This window comes from Hyperolius riggenbachi, chromosome 12 (assembly GCF_040937935.1).
Source record: "Hyperolius riggenbachi isolate aHypRig1 chromosome 12, aHypRig1.pri, whole genome shotgun sequence".
Taxonomy (NCBI): domain Eukaryota; kingdom Metazoa; phylum Chordata; class Amphibia; order Anura; family Hyperoliidae; genus Hyperolius; species Hyperolius riggenbachi.
This window is the reverse complement of record NC_090657.1, coordinates 15,748,336-15,768,883: the sequence shown is the minus strand read 5'-3', so window position 1 is coordinate 15,768,883 and position 20,548 is coordinate 15,748,336. Positions and strand designations below refer to the sequence as shown.

General features: G+C 45.8%; 1 protein-coding gene across 2 annotated transcripts in view; it reads right to left on the bottom strand.

The window, feature by feature from the left end:
• Positions 1-20,548, bottom strand: part of LOC137542409 (ABC-type organic anion transporter ABCA8-like) — a 160,651-nt gene that overhangs the window by 104,026 nt on the left and 36,077 nt on the right. For both annotated transcript variants that reach the window (XM_068264302.1, XM_068264303.1), the window contains exons 3-6: positions 11,458-11,596; positions 11,165-11,350; positions 7,963-8,110; positions 7,691-7,856 (exon numbers count right to left, since the gene is read on the bottom strand). In XM_068264302.1, coding sequence (XP_068120403.1) covers positions 7,691-7,856; positions 7,963-8,110; positions 11,165-11,350; positions 11,458-11,596 — 639 coding nt within the window. The remainder of the gene's footprint in view (positions 1-7,690; positions 7,857-7,962; positions 8,111-11,164; positions 11,351-11,457; positions 11,597-20,548) is intronic.

Sequence of the window (20,548 nt, the reverse complement as noted above, 5' to 3'; positions counted from 1 at the left end):
TGATGTCAGGTCTGCTGTCTCCACTAACACTGGTGGCCTGCCTGCTGTCTCCAGTTACACTGGTGGCCTGCCTGCTGTCTCCAGTTACACTGGTGGCCTGCCTGCTGTCTCCAGTTACACTGGTGGCCTGCCTGCTGTCTCCAGTTACACTGATGACCTGTCTGCTGTCTCCAGTAACACTGATGACCTGTCTGCTGTCTCCAGTTACACTGATGACCTGTCTGCTGTCTCCAGTTACACTGATGACCTGTCTGCTGTCTCCAGTTACACTGAAGACCTGTCTGCTGTCTCCAGTTACACTGGTGGCCTGCCTGCTGTCTCCAGTTACACTGGTGGCCTGCCTGCTGTCTCCAGTTACACTGGTGGCCTGCCTGCTGTCTCCAGTTACACTGGTGGCCTGCCTGCTGTCTCCAGTTACACTGATGACCTGCCTGCTGTCTCCAGTTACACTGATGACCTGTCTGCTGTCTCCAGTTACACTGATGTCAGGTCTGCTGTCTCCACTAACACTTTTGGCCTGTCTGCTGTCTCCAGTTACACTGGTGGCCTGCCTGCTGTCTCCAGTAACACTGATGACCTGTCTGCTGTCTCCAGCTACATTAATGACCAGTCTGCTGAATCCTGATACATTTATGACCTGTATGCTTTCTCCAGTAACACGTTTGGCCTGCCTGCTGTCTCCAGTTACCCCGGTGGCCTGTCTGCTGTCTCCAGTAACACTGGTGGCCTCTGTCTGCTGTCTCCACTAACATTAGAGACATGTCTGCTGTTTCTAGCTGCAATGGGACTTGAGAGCTGCTTCCATTCAAAACAGTGATGTCTGTGTTTCCAGTTACTGGTCTGCTGTTTTCCGTTTTCTGAGCTTCCGGCAATCCAGAGAAGAGCAGGAGGTAGTAAGATGCTCCGTTGCCTATTAGTCCTGTGCCAGTATTACCCCATCCATCCATCCAAAGCAATGCTTTGACCTCCCAGTGACAGGGAGACCATGGGACACACAATTCCTCTCATTGTCGACAACTTTCACATAAAGAACCTTCCTTCCCATTCCGATACCAGAATTCGAAGATAATAAACTTCTGCAACCGTTTATAATATAAATCAACATGAAGCTAAAGCAGAAAAGCCAAAAAAACAAACCATGTCATGACGAACACTCAGGGGCGCCCTTGGGCACGGGCACTACAGCAATTGGCCTAGAGCTCCATCCAGTTCAAAGGCGCAATTGTTTGCCTTTTATGCTCCCTCGGCATGGCCCCTTTAAGCCGCGGGAGCTCAGCGGTATTATCTACCGGCTGCTCTTGTTCTCGTTACCACAGAAGGCAAGCGGCAATGAAGGAGGGAGAAGGAGATGGCCAGCCCGGCTGCATGGAGAAGTCTGCCCACCCCCTCTGCATCATAGGAGGACAGCCAGGAACGAGGGAGTGCTGTTGCTCCGCCCAGGGGGAAGGATGTGTCACACAGAGCACCAGAGAGCTGCCTGCTCTGTTTGATTGTGTGTCCTCCCCCTCTCATTCCCAGGGAATTTGAAAGTTCCAGGCATCAGTGACGACTTGCACAGATGCCATCACAGGGCTGCCTGAGGGACAGAGCTGTACAGAGGAGCATGTCAGGAGGTGGTGGAGAGATCAGCCGTGCACAGATGACATCACAGGACTCAGAGGGCTGCCTGAGGGACAGATCGGTCGTTCGGACGTCAAATCGGGCATGTGCACAGTCTGTCGTTCAGCTGATCAGACTGGACCTGAGCGATCCACCAAGCGGATCGCTCTAGTCCAGTCTTATCAGCTGAACGACAGACTGTACACACACCCAATTTGACGTCCAAACGACCGGTCGTTTGCGAAAATCAAATGTGTATGGGCCTTTATTGTCCTGTATTAGTGTACCTGAACTGAAGCGCGAGTTCAGAAAGATACTTAGCTAAAGAGAGGCAAGCCTCAGGATTCTATTGAAGCTTCCCTCTGCGTTCTGCGGTCCCCCCCCCCTTCCTTTGCCATGCGCAGCTGCTCTCCGTTTCTGGCATCAGCGCAGCCGTCACGCATGTGCAGTAAGCTGGAGCTGCACATGCATAGCCATGCTCATCGCAGAAGAATAGCACAACCTAAATGTGGAGTCTGCACTGGGTAGTGGGAGAGCAGATGACACTGAGGGAAGCCTCAAAACCTCAATAGGATCCTGAGGCTTCCCTCTCTTTGGCTAAGTATCTCTTTCTGAACCTGAGTCTCAGCTCAGGTTCTTGAAGATTATAGTGCATTAATTTCATAGTGCTGTTATCATGTCTCTGTCTTCACATAGTTATGTCACTGACTGTCCTCAGAGGCGCTCACAATCTAATCCCTACCATAGTCTAGTGGCCTACCATATTATTATTATTATGTATTTATATAGCACTGACTACTGTATTCTGCAGCACTTACCACAGTACATAGTCATGTCACTGACTGTGGTGAAACGGTGACGCATTACGATTACTTTCTGGTGAAACGCTGACACATTACGATTATTTTCTGGTGAAACGCTGACGCATTAGCGGAGGGGGAGCCACAGGTTTTCTCGCCTGGAGTGACAAAATGGCTAAAGTCGCCCCTGCTAACACTACCTGGCATACTTCCATTAGGTCACAGTAAAGTGCTGAACAGCATATATGAACCACCACACCTGGCCTGAAACACAGAGACACCAAGAGACCCTTATGGTGAAGTAAGTTAAGGTACCTTCTTAATCACTTCAGCCTAACTGGACGAAAATTTTCATCCAGTTAGGCTGCGCGCACTCCCGCGGGTCGTACGTGCTCCCGCGGGCCCCCCGTGCGCGCTCCCGCTGGGGGCCGTTAGCCCAGCGATCAATGAAAGGGGTTATAAATCCCTTTCACTGATCCCCCCCCGGAGAAAAGCCGACAGTTCCCCTGCTTCTATCTTCTTCCTGGGAGCGAGCTCGATCGCTCCCAGGACTTTTTGACTGTGGCCATCTTGTGGCCAAATAGCAAACTACACCAAAAATCACCTTACATTGAATAAAATACATTTTTACCCATGTAAAATCCCCTGTTTACCTCCCACACCAAAAAATACCCACATACAAGTTTTAATAAAAAATAAAATAAAAAATTACAATAATTAAAAAAAATAAAATAGTAACCTAAGGGTCTAAACTTTTTAAGTATTCATGTCAAAGGAGTATATCAATATGATTTATTAAATTATGGGCTTCTAAATAGTGATGGACACACATTGAAAAAATGCACCTTTATTTCCAAATAAAATATTGTCGCCATACATTGTGATAGGGACATAATTTTAACGGTGTAATACCCGGGACATATGGGCAAATACAATACGTGAGTTTTTAATTATGGAGGCATGTATTATTTTAAAACTATAATGGCTGAAAACTGAGAAATAATGATTTTTTTTCTTATTCTTCCTGTTAAAATGCATTTACAGTAAAGTGGCTCTTAGCCAAAATGTACCACCCACAGAAAGCCTAATTGGTGGCGGAAAAAAACAAGATATAGATCAATTCATTGTGATGAGTAGTGATAAAGTTATTGGCAAATGAATGGGAGGTGAAAGTTGCTCAAATGTAAAAAATTCTCAACCCTGTAGGCTGAAGTGGTTAAATAAGCACAGTAATGCTGGGAATACACCATACAATTTTCTGTTAGATTTACCTGCCAGATAGTTAATTTCCAACATGTTGGAAATGTATCTAACCATCTATCTGCCGAGCAATTAGGCATTGTTCTACTCAGCAGGAGATTACTAGAAGACAATGCACCAGAGATAATGACCATTCTCTACAGAAAATAATCTAATTATGCATTCTAACAGAAAATCTGACAGAAAAATCTAAAGGGGCCCATACACCTAACAATTTTCCCGCCGATATACAGCAGATTCGATCACTGTGATCGAATTTGCTGTGAAATCATTGCGCAAACGCTGACAGAACGATCGATTTCCTTCCAAAATCAATTGTTCCCATCGATCCGTCCGGAAAATTTTGCTCGATCGCCAGCAGGTCGGGAGTGCGTCGACAGCGGCATTCGAATGCCCGACGACCGACACAATACATCAGCAAAACATTCCTGCTCCGGCCGGCGCGAGTCCCTCGGTCACCGCTGTCTTCTTCTCCGCTCTGGGCTCCAGCGTCCTCTACTGTTTAAACTTCCCCGGACAGAAAGAAGTGAAGCCAGCCGGTCCGGAACCCAACGGAGAAGAAGACAGCGGAGACCAGGGAACACGCGCCGGCCGGAGCAGGTAATGTATGCGGGGAGGGGGAGGGGGGTTGCAGCGGCAGCTCCACAGATTGTGATCGGTTTCATGCTGAAATCGATTCACAATCTGTTTGCAGTAAAGGCAGCCATATGATCCCTCTCTGATCAGATTCGATCAGATAGAGATCTGTCAGTTGGTCGTTCTGATGGCAAATCGACCAGTGTATGGCCACCTTTACAGAAGAATCTAACAGAAAATTGTATGGTGTATTCCCAGCATAAGTTTGTAGAGTTATTCTCACAAACGTGGTTTGAAACATTCGCAACCAGTGTAATAGCCAGTGAGGAAAACCCGCCCTGACTCAGGCTCTTGGGTCCTAGATCAAGAGTCCATAGACTTTCAATGGATATTGCATAGTGTAGTTTAGAGATTAGTCTGAAATGGTGTGCAAGCTTTAGGTGATTAGTGGCAGGGCTATGGAGTCGAGGAGGCGGAGCAATTAGTCGGTACCTGGAGTCGGAGGTTTCATAAACCGAGTGGTCAAAGTTGGAGTTGGATGATTTTTGTACCGACTACACAGCCCCCTGATTACTGGCCTACCATCTGTAGAAAGCTGCTTGTCTATGGTCACCTTTATCCTCTCATTCATTTCTGCTTCTTATTCCTTTCACATAGCAGGAAAGTGCTGATTTTTATCTTTTTTTTTTTTTTACTGAAAATACTGATGTGGTTTGGTTTTAACTTGTGCCTGTAGATAGTCTTATTTTGGGGTGAAAATACATCTGAAGGGTTTGCAGCAGGGCCGTGCAGAGGATCCTCAAGGGAGTGGTGCTCAGATGTGAAAAAGGGGCCCTAATTCATTAATCAAGAGTGCTAAATTGTGTATGTAATGCCCCCTCTCCAGAAAGCAGTATTAGGCAGTCTTAGCCTCCCCTCCCCCCTTTCCTTTATAGCAGTATCGGGCAGACTGTGTTTCCTTCCAACCAAGTCTTTTGGCGCCATCACCCTCAAATCAGCAGTGAACGGTGCCCACTTTTAGAGTGGGCACAGTGGAGCCCAGTGTAGGCAAGGACTCACCTTTCGTTACTGGGACCTCTGTCCCTCTTGATCAGCACCCATGCTTCTTTTCAGGCAAAGAAGTGGTTACCAATATGCAGTGGTTGCTAAGCATTAGTAGGTGCAAAATTGCATTAAGTGCCAAGGTCCAGTGCGTGCCAAGAAGCAGGTGGGTGGTAAGATGCAAAGGTCCAGCTTTTGCTAAGTTCCAATTTGAATTGTGTGTTTATTTGCAGTGTGTGCTAAGCAGTGGGTGCCATGTGAGTGCTAATTGGTACAGGGAGCCATGCGTGTGCTGAGTACAGGCCAAGACTGGGTACTGGGTGATTGTAGATGCAGTGGGCAGGACATGAGTAAGTAGGGCGTGCCATGTGAGGTCTGGATGTGGGAGAGTACTGGGTCTCCTGGGTTCAGACCATGGGTGGGTACTGGTTGCTCTTTGGTTGCTGGCAATGGACGGGTACTAGGTGCATATAATGGCTTGGGAACTTCGCGCCGTGTGAGTACTGTGCCATGTGGGTGGTGTTTATGGGGGGTATAGGGTGTCATGTGGGTCCTAGGTGCAAAAACTAAGTGCCAAGTGGGTACTGGGAGTGAGTACATGGTGCCATATGGGTGATGGGAGCTGGCTAGGGTGGTATTGTCATGTGGGTGCTAAATGCAGATGCTGGGTGCCATGTGGGTGCTGGCACAGGGTGTCATGTGGGTTCTGGCTATATGGCTAGGTATCCAGCATCATGTGGGTGTTGATTGCAAGTAGTAAGTTCCTTATGAGTTCTGGGTGCATGTACTGGATGTCATCATGTGAGTGCTTGGTGTGGGTACTGGGCACCAAGTGGAGGCTTGATGCAGCTGGAACTACTGCAGATGAAACATGTGGGTGCTGGGAGTCATATGGGAGCAAATACTTAGTGTCATGCCTTCAGTGGGTGCTGGCTATAGGTGGGCATTGTGTGTCATGTGGGTTCTGAGTGCAGGTACTTTGAGTGCAAGTACTGGTTATGTGGGTGCCATGTGGAGGCTGTGCGCAGGTGTGAGTACTGGGTGCCATGTCGGGCTGGGTACAAGCACTGTGCCATGTGGGTGTGAGTACTGGATGGCAGCTATAGGGTAAAGGGGTGCAGGTACTGGGTGGCTGTTGATGTGAGTACCTAATGCCATATGGAGGCCAGATATGAGTACTGGGTGCAGTGTGTGTGTAGCTAGATTGAATATCAAGTGGGTGTTTGCTGTAGTGGGGATTACTGGAGTACAATGTGGGTGCTAAATATTGGTGGGATTGCGGTGGGTGCAGGGGGTGGGAGGTCACTGTGGGTGCTGCTATGGATGGTGGAGTTGATGCTAGGGGAGGTAGAGGTCACTGTGGATGCTGGGGGAGGTAGAGGTCACTGTGGGTTCTGGGGGAGGCAGAGGTTAGTGTGGGTGCTGGAGGAAGGGGAGGTCACAGTGGGTGCTGGAGAAGGGGGAGGTCACAGTGGGTGCTGGAGAAGGGGGAGGTCACAGTGGGTGCTGGAGAAGGGGGAGGTCACAGTGGGTGCTGGAGAAGGGGGAGGTCACAGTGGGTGCTGGGGAGGTACAAGTCAGTGTGGATGCTGAGGGAAGGGGAGGTCACTGTGGATCCTGGGAGAGGTCAGTGTAGTTGCTGGAGGAGGGAGAAGTCACCGTGGATGCTGGGTGTTGGGAGAGGTCACGGTGGGTGCTGATGATGGGAGAGGCCACTGTAGGTGCTGCTTTTGGGATGAGAGGTCCCTGTGGGTGCTGCTGGGGACAGGAGGAGTCCCGCTGGGGAGGGAAAGATCACTGTGGGCGTTGGGGGAGGGAGAGTTCACTGCGGGTGCTGGGGGTGGGAAAGGTCAGTGTGGGTGCTGTGGTTGGCAGGAATGGATCACTGCTAGTGATGGGAAAGGAGAGGTTACTGTGGGTGCCAGGGGGAGGAAGTGGTCACTCTGGGTGCTGGAGGAGTGAGTTACAGTGGGTGCAGCTGTTAGGGAGACACCATCTTACTTGCTCCCACAAAGCTGATGGAATGGCCACACTAGGATTCCTGTCCGGACCTCTTGACTCCAAAGTGTCCTAAGTGGTGCGGAGATTCCCATGGGTAGGTGGGGCTTATCTTGTTCGGGCGTAGCTTTCATAAAATTTAAAGGGGGGGGGCGAGGGGGCGCCCCCTTCTGCATGTGCCTGGTTTGCAGAGACATTATGAAAAGTTTAATGTATAAAAAGCATAAAAATCAGGCAGAAAAAAAAAAGAAAGAGGAAGCTGGGAAGGAAGGCACAGCGCAAAGCAGCTACATACTTTGTAGAACTGGAGCACAGCACAGATACATAAAAAGTGTAATATGTAAACAATGTGCTGCGCTACAGAAGACCATCAGAGATGGAACCGACATACAGTACATCATACAGAGACATATTACCAGATCGCTTCCTTGCCCTGTAAGGAATGGGGAACTCGCTCTACATAATCCCCCCAGCTGGCATCTTCTGGTCTGCTTCTTTTTGCCTGGGGTGGGCTCCTTTTACCTCTGTGCCAAAAAGATGCCTTTAAGAAAAAGAAGGGTTCGTGCTTCATCCCGTACTTATCTAGAGGAAGAAGAAACTAATGTCCAGTAAAACATACAGCTAAGGTGGGACACAGAATATATAATACATCAATACAAAACATCTGAGCGAGTACTTGTCCTGTTACCTGGCAGAACTTTATCAAAGTAGAGAGTCAGCATAAAGTAGAACACAGTGTCCAGAGTTAGACTGATGTAGCTGGATAAGATGTGGGCAGAGTCACCGGTCACATCAGAGAAGAAGACTCCCTTCAGGTCATTTTCCAGGTGGACACTCTGAAACCAGAGAGAAACCATGTCTACCCAGAATGCCTCGTGTCATAAGCAGGTAACCCTTGTGCCATTCAAAGCAAAACTTCAGATAAAGAACATTTTCTTGTTAGCTGAATATTAACCAGAAGATAGAAGAGGGAGGAATACTGTTCAGAGCAAGTGTGCCTATCCCTCCAAAACTTTGTTCTGCCATACTTTATTTTGTACTGCAGGAAGCACTATCTGTTTGTCTGCAGCTAAAAGTAGGAACATAATCAGTAAAATCTCTAAGACAAAAAGAAAAATTGAGACCAAGAGACAATATAGTGCAGAAGGACTTAATCCAAGGGTTAATCAAAAAAATAGCCGTAGAGGTATACTTACAAAGCTGGGTCGCCATATTAGTAGAGCAGGTTGGCAGAAGGAACCCAACCCTACTTGGTTTAAGAAGGGGTAACAACCTTCCACCAAGGGTTTCCAAGCAATAGTAAATAGTGAACAATAGAGGCACCAATCAGTTTATAAAATGGTTTTATAAAGGAGGTAGGGTTGCATGTACCTCTCAAGATAAAAGTCATTGTCAGTGGTTTTAATCCTTACTGTACTTATTTTGGAAGCACAATACTCAAATGTTGCAACGCATTTCACAAAACAAACCAACTTGCATTTTGCCTAATAAAGTAGGGTTTTCTCATAAAATGGGTTGCATCCTTTGAGCATCGATCGCTCTTCAAAATAAAGTATAGGTAAAAACCACTGGCAGTGACATTAATCTGGCGAGGCTTACCTCCTTTTTTTAAGTTTCAAAATGTTTATTAATTTTTTTTTGTATTAATCAAGAACAGCAGATCATAATGTCGTCATGTATCACAACAGTGGAATAACATGAACTTGAGGAGCGTTAATACAAGAAACATACAATCTCAGTATTCTCGCTTTAACCACTTCCCCTCCCCAGGTATGAGTATTTACGATCCCTGCTTTACCTTGCAGGGACGTAGAAACTCCTCCCTTGCTGCTGTGCACTCCTGCTCCCAAAGTCCCCCCCTCCCCCAGGTTTTTTTTTCGCCGATCGGTAGAGAAGGGATGAATGAATGGGAACAAGCAGCCCTCAAATCCCACCTCCATACCTCTCATTGACTGCTCTCTAACTGCCTTCTCTCCACTCTCTGAACATTCTCTCTCCTCTATAATATGCAAAGCTAATCTAACCACCTGTTCTTTGGATCCTATTCCCTCCCATTTCATTCCGCAGCTATCCTCATCTCTCATGCCTGCACTAACATCGCTATTTAACCTGTCCCTCTCCACTGGCATCTTTCCATCGCCACTCAAAAAGGCTGTTGTGACACCACTACTTAAAAAAAATCTCTAGATCCTACCACACTCGCCAACTACCGCCCAGTCTCACTTCTCCCATTTGCATCCAAACTAATTGAACATACATGCCGAATTAAGCCATTATTTATCAACTAACTCCCTACTTGATCAGTTTCAATCTGGCTTTCGCTCCAACCACTCCACGGAAACGGCCCTTACCAAAGTGGCCAATGACCTTCTTACAGCTAAATCCAAAGGTCAATTTTCCATACTCATCCTTCTTGATCTGTCATCAGCATTCAATACGGTCGACCACACCTTACTCTTACAAATACTTTCAAATGTAGGAATAAAGGGCCTTGCTCTCACATGGTTATCTTCCTACCTCTCTGGAAGGTCCTTCACAGTCTCCTACTCAGATCAGATCTCTTCTCCTCATGCTTTGTCTGTCGGGGTTCCTCAAGGCTCTGTCCTTGGTCCCCTCCTCTTTTTCATCTACATGCACGGTCTCGGTGACTTAATCAACTCATTCGGGTTTCAATACCACCTGTATGCAGACGATACGCAACTGTACCTCTCGGACCCAGACCTTAACTCCCTCCTCAAACGTGTTCCTGACTGCTTGTCTGCTATATCCTCCATGTCCTCTCACTTCCTAAAACTTAATATATAAGTAAAACGGAACTAATACATTTTCCACCGTCTCTGGCCACTTCTCTGCCTGAAGTAACTATAAATGTTAACAACACTCCCATAACTTCAGTTCCCAAAGCACAGTGCTTGGGGGTAATATTCGACTCTTATCTCTCTTTTATTCCTCATGTTCACTCCATAACCAGCTCCTGCCATCTCCAACTCAAAAATATATCTTGCATCCATCCCTTTCTCACTCAGGACACAACCAAAATGTTAATACATGCTCTCATAATTTCTCGTCTGGACTACTGCAACGTACTACTACTACTCACTCGCCAACCTTTGTTACTTTTAAACGCTCTCTAAAAACTCATTTGTTCCGACAAGCATATGCGCTACCTTAAGCCACTTCCCTTTGTCCTAAGCCCAAATTGCACTCCTACTAGGTATCCTAAAACACACTGCCTTTATATATTTTATCGTATACTACCCCTCCTCCTGTTCCCCCCCATTCCCTTTAGATTGTAAGCTCGCAAGGGCAGGGCTCTCTCCCCCTTTTGTGTCTTGGAAATCATTATACATTTTATGCATTATGTTACTTTTATCACTGTCATTACCACTTCTGTATTCTGTATGCTGTATCATTTTTTGTATTTTGTCACCAATTATGTATCTTGTATATTAGTGTACACCATTGTCTGTATTATGTACCCCATGTTTGTTTTTCTTACTTTTTTTTTTGGTGCACTTTTTCCATTAGTGCATTTTAATTTTTCCCTGAGCGCAATCGTAGTGCTGCGCAATTAGAGCCGTGATTGCGTTTCGCTCCCAACGGTAAACGTCACAATCCCGTCGAGTTTGCAAGCACAAACACATTTACGATTGCGCTTGCAAGTGCAAAAGGGCCTTAATGGCTGCTACATGGAACTGTGTATAAACCAGAAGAGTCATTAACAATGCCACTTATAGAAGTTCTCTGTCCCATGGACTAATGCATAAGGTGTTCTTCATAGTATCTCTTCAAATCAGTAGCAGTGCCAAATCTCTAATCAATGATGGAAGATCTCTGTGACTACGGTACCAGTGTTCTAGGAGCAAAAGAAACCCCCCATTGACACTTACCTCCATCAACCCGACTGCAAAGGCAAAGTGGGGGAAGATGCTCAGTACAACTTCCATGAATTTGGGCAGATTCCTCATAAGAAGAAGCAGGCTGGACACCGACAGTATGAGTGTGATGAAAAATCCTGCAATAGCGGTAACCCTGGGATTCCTGAAGAGGGCGCTCAACATGAAGGTGAACGATATCTGGATAAGGTAAAAGTAAACACAAAGCAGAACTGGAGTCATGTAGTGAATACTCTGCAGTGTAAACACCCCATAAATCGCATACCCTCCACCACAGAGTCACTTACTGACGCCAGTCCATAGAGGATGAAGAGAAGAACAAGGACAACGTTTGAGCTCTCCCAAAACACAAACATCTTCACAACAAGCGTCATCAGATTGGCTATAATGAGAACATACACAGTGTACAGCAACGCCCAGGATGACCTGCAAAATCACAGCAAACAAGTCCTTAGACAGAATATGTAAACTACCAGCATTAGTCACTGCAGAATACTCCAAGATTACTGAAATATGTATACTACCAGCACTAGTCACTGCAGCCTACTCCAGGATTACTGAGATATGTATACTACCAGCACTAGTCACTGCAGCCTACTCCAGGATTACTGAAATATGTATAATACCAGCACTAGTCACTGCAGAATACTCCAGGATTACTGAAATATATATACTACCAGCACTAGTCACTGCAGAATACTCCAGGATTACTGAAATATGTATACTACCAGCACTAATCACTGCAGTCTACTCCAGGATTACTGAATTATGTATACTACCAGCACTAGTCACTGCAGCCTACTCCAGGATTACTGAAATATGTATACTACCAGCACTGGTCACTGCAGCCTACTCCAGGATTACTGAGATATGTATACTACCAACACTAGTCACTGCAGCCTACTCCAGGATTACTGAAATATGTATAATACCAGCACTAGTCACTGCAGCCTACTCCAGGATTACTGAAATATGTATAATACCAGCACTAGTCACTGCAGCCTACTCCAGGATTACTGAGATATGTATACTACCAGCACTAGTCACTGCAGCCTACTCCAGGATTACTGAAATATGTATACTACCAGCACTAATCACTGCAGCCTACTCCAGGATTACTGAAATATGTATACTACTAACACTAGTCACTGCAGCCTACTCCAGGATTACTGAGATATGTATACTACCAGCACTAGTCACTGCAGCCTATTCCAGGATTACTGAGATATGTATACTACTAACACTAGTCACTGCAACCTACTCCAGGATTACTGACATATGTATACTACCAGCACTAGTCACTGCAGCCAACTCCAGGATTACTGAAATATGTATACTACCAGCACTAGTCACTGCAGCCTACTCCGGGATTACTGAAATATGTATACTACCAGCACTAGTCACTGCAGCCTACTCCAGGATTACTGAAATATGTATAATACCAGCACTAGTCACTGCAGCCTACTCCAGGATTACTGAGATATGTATACTACCAGCACTAGTCACTGCAGCCTACTCCAGGATTACTGAAATATGTATACTACCAGCACTAATCACTGCAGCCTACTCCAGGATTACTGAAATATGTATACTACTAACACTAGTCACTGCAGCCTACTCCAGGATTACTGAGATATGTATACTACCAGCACTAGTCACTGCAGCCTATTCCAGGATTACTGAGATATGTATACTACTAACACTAGTCACTGCAACCTACTCCAGGATTACTGACATATGTATACTACCAGCACTAGTCACTGCAGCCAACTCCAGGATTACTGAAATATGTATACTACCAGCACTAGTCACTGCAGCCTACTCCGGGATTACTGAAATATGTATACTACCAGCACTAGTCACTGCAGCCTACTCCAGGATTACTGAAATATGTATACTACCAGCACAAGTCACTGCAGCCTACTCCAGGATTACTGAAATATATATACTACCAGCATAAGTCACTGCAGAATACTCCAGGATTACTGAGATATGTATACTACCAGCACTAGTCACTGCAGCCTACTCCAGAATTACTGAAATATGTATACTACCAGCACTAGTCACTGCAGCCTATTCCAGGATTACTGAGATATGTATACTACTAACACTAGTCACTGCAACCTACTCCAGGATTACTGACATATGTATACTACCAGCACTAGTCACTGCAGCCAACTCCAGGATTACTGAAATATGTATACTACCAACACTATTCACTGCAGCCAACTCCAGGATTACTGAAATATGTATACTACCAGCACTAGTCACTGTTGTCTACCCCAGGATTACTGAGATATGTATACTACCAGCACTAGTCACTGCAGCCTACTCCAGGATTACTGAAATATGTATACTACCAGCACTAGTCACTGCAGCCTACTCCAGGATTACTGAGATATGTATACTACCAACACTAGTCACTGCAGCCTACTCCAGGATTACTGAGATATGTATACTACCAACACTAGTCACTGCAGCCTACTCCAGGATTACTGAGATATGTATACTACCAGCACTAGTCACTGCAGCCTACTCCAGGATTACTGACATATGTATACTACCAACACTAGTCACTGCAGCCTACTCCAGGATTACTGAGATATGTATACTACCAGCACTAATCACTGCAGCCTACTCCAGGATTACTGAGATATGTATACTACCAGCACTAATCACTGCAGCCTACTCCAGGATTACTGAAATATGTATACTACCAGCATTAGTCACTGCAGAATACTCCAGGATTATTGAAATATGTATGCTACCAGCTCTAGTCACTGCAGCCTACTCCAGGATTACTGAGATATGTATACTACCAGCACTAATCACTGCAGCCTACTCCAGGATTACTGAGATATGTATACTACCAGCACTAATCACTGCAGCCTACTCCAGGATTACTGAGATATGTATACTACCAGCACTAGTCACTGCAGCCTACTCCAGGATTACTGAAATATGTACACTACCAGCACTAGTCACTGCAGCCTACTCCAGGATTACTGAAATATGTATACTACCAGCACTAGTCACTGCAGCCTACTCCAGGATTACTGAGATATGTATCCTACCAGCACTAGTCACTGCAGCCTACTCCAGGATTACTGAAATATGTACACTACCAGCACTAGTCACTGCAGCCTACTCCAGGATTACTGAGATATGTATACTACCAGCACTAGTCACTGCAGTCTACTCCAGGATTACTGAGATATGTATACTACCAACACTAGTCACTGCAGCCTACTCCAGGATTACTGAAATATGTATACTACCAGCACTAGTCACTGCAGTCTACTCCAGGATTACTGAAATATGTATACTACCAGCACTAGTCACTGCAGTCTACTCCAGGATTACTGAACTATGTATACTACCAGCACTAATCACTGCAGCCTACTCCAGGATTACTGAAATATGTATACTACCAACACTAGTCACTGCAGCCTACTCCAGGATTACTGAGATATGTATACTACCAGCACTAGTCACTGCAGCCAACTCCAGGATTACTGAAATATGTATACTACCAACACTAGTCACTGCAGCCTACTCCAGGATTACTGAAATATGTATAATACCAGCACTAGTCACTGCAGCCTACTCCAATATTACTGAAATATGTATACTACCAGCACTAGTCACTGCAATCTTCTCCAGGATTACTGAAATATGTATACTACCAGCACTAGTCACTGCAGCCTACTCCAGGATTACTGAGATATGTATACTACCAGCACTAGTCACTGCAGCCTACTCCAGGATTACTGAGATATGTATACTACCAGCACTAGTCACTGCAGCCTACTCCAGGATTACTGAGATATGTATACTACCAGCACAAGTCACTGCAGCCTACTCCAGGATTACTGAGATATGTATACTACCAGCACTAGTCACTGCAGCCTACTCCGGGATTACTGAAATATGTATACTACCAGCACTAGTCACTGCAGCCTACTCCAGGATTACTGACATATGTATACTACCAGCACTAGTCACTGCAGCCAACTCCAGGATTACTGAAATATGTATACTACCAGCACTAGTCACTGCAGCCTACTCCAGGATTACTGAAATATGTATACTACCAGCACTAGTCACTGCAGCCTACTCCAGGATTACTGAAATATCTATACTACCAGCACTAGTTACTGCAGTCTACTCCATGATTACTGAAATATGTATACTACCAACACTCGTCACTGCAGAATACTCCAGGATTATTGAAATATGTATACTACCAGCACTAGTCACTGCAGTCTACTCCAGGATTACTGAAATATGTATACTACCAGCACTAGTCACTGCAGCCTACTCCAGGATTACTGAAATATGTATACTACTAACACTAGTCACTGCAGCCTACTCCAGGATTACTGAAATATGTATACTACCAGCACTAGTCACTGCAGCCTACTCCAGGATTACTGACATATGTATACTACCAGCACTAGTCACTGCAGCCAACTCCAGGATTACTGATATATGTATACTACCAACACTAGTCACTGCAGTCTACTCCAGGATTACTGAAATATGTATACTACCAGCACTAGTCACTGCAGCCTACTCCAGGATTACTGAAATATGTATACTACCAGCACTAGTCACTGCTGTTTTCTCCAGGATTACTGAAATATGTATACTACCAGCACTAGTCACTGCACTCTACTCCAGGATTACTGAAATATGTATACTACCAGCACTAGTCACTGCAGCCTACTCCAGGATTACTGAAATATGTATCCTACCAGCACTAGTCACTGCAGTCTACTCCAGGATTACTGAAATATGTATACTACCAGCACTAGTCACTGCTGTTTTCTCAAGGATTACTGAAATATGTACACTACCAACACTAGTCACTGCAGCCTACTTCAGGATTACTGAAATATGTATACTACCAGCACTAGTCACTGCAGCTTACTCCAGGATTACTGAAATATGTATACTACCAGCACTAGTCACTGCAGTCTACTCCAGGATTACTGAAATATGTATACTACCAACACTAGTCAATGCAGCCTACTCCAGGATCACTGAAATATGTACACTACCAGCACTAGTCACTGCAATCTTCTCCAGGATTACTGAAATATGTATACTACCAACACTAGTCACTGCAGCCTACTCCAGGATTACTGAAATATGTATACTACCAGCACTAGTCACTGCAGCCTACTCCAGGATTACTGAAATATGTATACTACCAACACTAGTCACTGCAGCCTACTCCAGGATTACTGAAATATGTATACTACCAGCACTAGTCACTGCAATCTTCTCCAGGATTACTGAAATATGTATACTACCAACACTAGTCACTGCAGCCTACTCCAGGATTACTGAAATATGTATACTACCAACACTAGTCACTGCAGCCTACTCCAGGATTACTGAAGTATGTATACTACCAGCACTAGTCACTGCAATCTTCTCCAGGATTACTGAAATATGTATACTACCAACACTAGTCACTGCAGCCTACTCCAGGATTACTGAAGTATGTATACTACCAGCACTAGTCACTGCAGTCTACTCCAGGATTACTGAAATATGTATACTACCAGCACTGGTCACTGCAATCTTCTCCAGGATGTAACGATTGCGGAATCGTCTCCGTGGTCAGCGCACCAGACGTGCGCTGACGCGGCAGATTTCCTCCACAAGCGTATAATTGAGGACACCCAGGCTAGGTGCTATGCACCTGCAGAGGGAAATTCCTGTCGGCAGGTGGAGCTGTGGAGTGCAGAGGAACAGCTCCTCTGCCCTACCACACACGCCAGACAGGAATTGTACGAAGGGAAGAAACGCAATCGCAAGAGAAGCGATTGAGAGTGAGCACAGAGACAGATTGTGTGTGTGTGTGCATAAAATTAGTCGCCAACCCGCGACTGTGCACACACCACAGCAGATAAGAAGCAGGAACGCGATCGCGAGAGGTGCGATCGCCAGACGTGACACAAGGTTACAGCAAGGCGGAGCACGAGAGTAGCAAAGGCACAGCAAATAATACAATAAGGAGATACGGAAAACAACAAACGCTAGCTAACCGCGAACACCGCACTCATTCGTAACAGTGCACGCGGTTATGCGCGGTCTCCACGTGATAAGCACAATAGAGACAAGCACGCCTAACTAACCATTAACAGACAAACATGAAACAGAGGACGCGAGCGCTTGCTTAACGGTTACCTCACCGAGCCTCCAACAACCGCAGCAGACAAGACAGACACACGAAAACAGGGACAAGCGACAGAAGGATCCCCAGCGCTAGCGAAAAGTGGCTAGCGCGATCCCAGAAGACAGAACAGAAGGATCCCCAGCGCTAGCGAAAAGTGGCTAGTGCGATCCCAGAAGACAGAACAGAAGGATCCCCAGCGCTAGCGAAAAGTAGCTAGCGTGATCCCAGGAGACAGAACAGAAGGATCCCCAGCACTAGCGCAAAGAGACTAGTGCGATCCAGAGAAGATAATAACAGAACAGAAGGGCCTACCAGTAGCAACCGCTGCTCTGGTTAGCACCCCACAGACAGACAGAACAGGCAATACAAATAATACAATCCTAACTAGACTAGGGAATCTGCCTAGCGCAGTCCCACGAATAACTCTAAACTAATCTTCAACGAGAAGTAGCATGGCTGACACTCACTAGGAGTGTATACTACATAGCAACGGCTGACACTCCAGCAGTGTCCATCAGGAACAGACCATGGAAGGGAAATGTCCAGCAAAGCATTCTGGGAGCAGAATGCTTTTATAGTGCCAGTCATCAAAAGAAGGCAGGTAAGGGATTTGCATGACTAATGTATGCAAATTCCTCAGCAACACAAGCTGCAGAACTGACAGAAGGTCTCTTCTTAAAGAGACCTGCAGAATGCAGACGTGAACAGTGGTCAAAACGCTGCCTGTCTGCACAGGCAGCTGAGCAGATTCTCACACAGGATTACTGAATAATGTATACTACCAACACTAGTCACTGCAGCCTACTCCAGGATTACTGAAATATGTATACTACCAGCACTAGTCACTGCAGTCTACTCCAGGATTACTGAAATATGTATACTACCAGCACTAGTCACTGCAGAATACTCCAGGATTACTGAAATATGTATACTACCAACACTAGTCACTGCAGTCTACTCTAGGATTACTGAAATATGTATACTACCAGCACTAGTCACTGCAGAATACTCCAGGATTACTGAAATATGTACACTACCAGCACTAGTCACTGCAGCCTACTCCAGGATTACTGAAATATGTATACTACCAACACTAGTCACTGCAGTCTACTCCAGGATTACTGAAATATGTATACTACCAGCACTAGTCACTGCAGTTTACTCCAGGATTACTGAAATATGTATACTACCAGCACTAGTCACTGCAGTCTACTCCAGGATTACTGAAATATGTATACTACCAACACTAGTCAATGCAGCCTACTCCAGGATCACTGAAATATGTACACTACCAGCACTAGTCACTGCAATCTTCTCCAGGATTACTGAAATATGTATACTACCAACACTAGTCACTGCAGCCTACTCCAGGATTACTGAAATATGTATACTACCAGCACTAGTCACTGCAGCCTACTCCAGGATTACTGAAATATGTATACTACCAACACTAGTCACTGCAGCCTACTCCAGGATTACTGAAATATGTATACTACCAGCACTAGTCACTGCAATCTTCTCCAGGATTACTGAAATATGTATACTACCAACACTAGTCACTGCAGCCTACTTCAGGATTACTGAAATATGTATACTACCAACACTAGTCAGTGCAATCTTCTCCAGGATTACTGAAATATGTATACTACCAACACTAGTCACTGCAGCCTACTCCAGGATTACTGAAATATGTATACTACCAACACTAGTCACTGCAGCCTACTCCAGGATTACTGAAGTATGTATACTACCAGCACTAGTCACTGCAATCTTCTCCAGGATTACTGAAATATGTATACTACCAACACTAGTCACTGCAGCCTACTCCAGGATTACTGAAGTATGTATACTACCAGCACTAGTCACTGCAGTCTACTCCAGGATTACTGAAATATGTATACTACCAGCACTGGTCACTGCAATCTTCTCCAGGATGTAACGATTGCGGAATCGTCTCCGTGGTCAGCGCACCAGACGTGCGCTGACGCGGCAGATTTCCTCCACAAGCGTATAATTGAGGACACCCAGGCTAGGTGCTATGCACCTGCAGAGGGAAATTCCTGTCGGCAGGTGGAGCTGTGGAGTGCAGAGGAACAGCTCCTCTGCCCTACCACACACGCCAGACAGGAATTGTACGAAGGGAAGAAACGCAATCGCAAGAGAAGCGATTGAGAGTGAGCACAGAGACAGATTGTGTGTGTGTGTGCATAAAATTAGTCGCCAACCCGCGACTGTGCACACACCACAGCAGATAAGAAGCAGGAACGCGATCGCGAGAGGTGCGATCGCCAGACGTGACACAAGGTTACAGCAAGGCGGAGCACGAGAGTAGCAAAGGCACAGCAAATAATACAATAAGGAGATACGGAAAACAACAAACGCTAGCTAACCGCGAACACCGCACTCATTCGTAACAGTGCACGCGGTTATGCGCGGTCTCCACGTGATAAGCACAATAGAGACAAGCACGCCTAACTAACCATTAACAGACAAACATGAAACAGAGGACGCGAGCGCTTGCTTAACGGTTACCTCACCGAGCCTCCAACAACCGCAGCAGACAAGACAGACACACGAAAACAGGGACAAGCGACAGAAGGATCCCCAGCGCTAGCGAAAAGTGGCTAGCGCGATCCCAGAAGACAGAACAGAAGGATCCCCAGCGCTAGCGAAAAGTGGCTAGTGCGATCCCAGAAGACAGAACAGAAGGATCCCCAGCGCTAGCGAAAAGTAGCTAGCGTGATCCCAGGAGACAGAACAGAAGGATCCCCAGCACTAGCGCAAAGAGACTAGTGCGATCCAGAGAAGATAATAACAGAACAGAAGGGCCTACCAGTAGCAACCGCTGCTCTGGTTAGCACCCCACAGACAGACAGAACAGGCAATACAAATAATACAATCCTAACTAGACTAGGGAATCTGCCTAGCGCAGTCCCACGAATAACTCTAAACTAATCTTCAACGAGAAGTAGCATGGCTGACACTCACTAGGAGTGTATACTACATAGCAACGGCTGACACTCCAGCAGTGTCCATCAGGAACAGACCATGGAAGGGAAATGTCCAGCAAAGCATTCTGGGAGCAGAATGCTTTTATAGTGCCAGTCATCAAAAGAAGGCAGGTAAGGGATTTGCATGACTAATGTATGCAAATTCCTCAGCAAAACAAGCTGCAGAACTGACAGAAG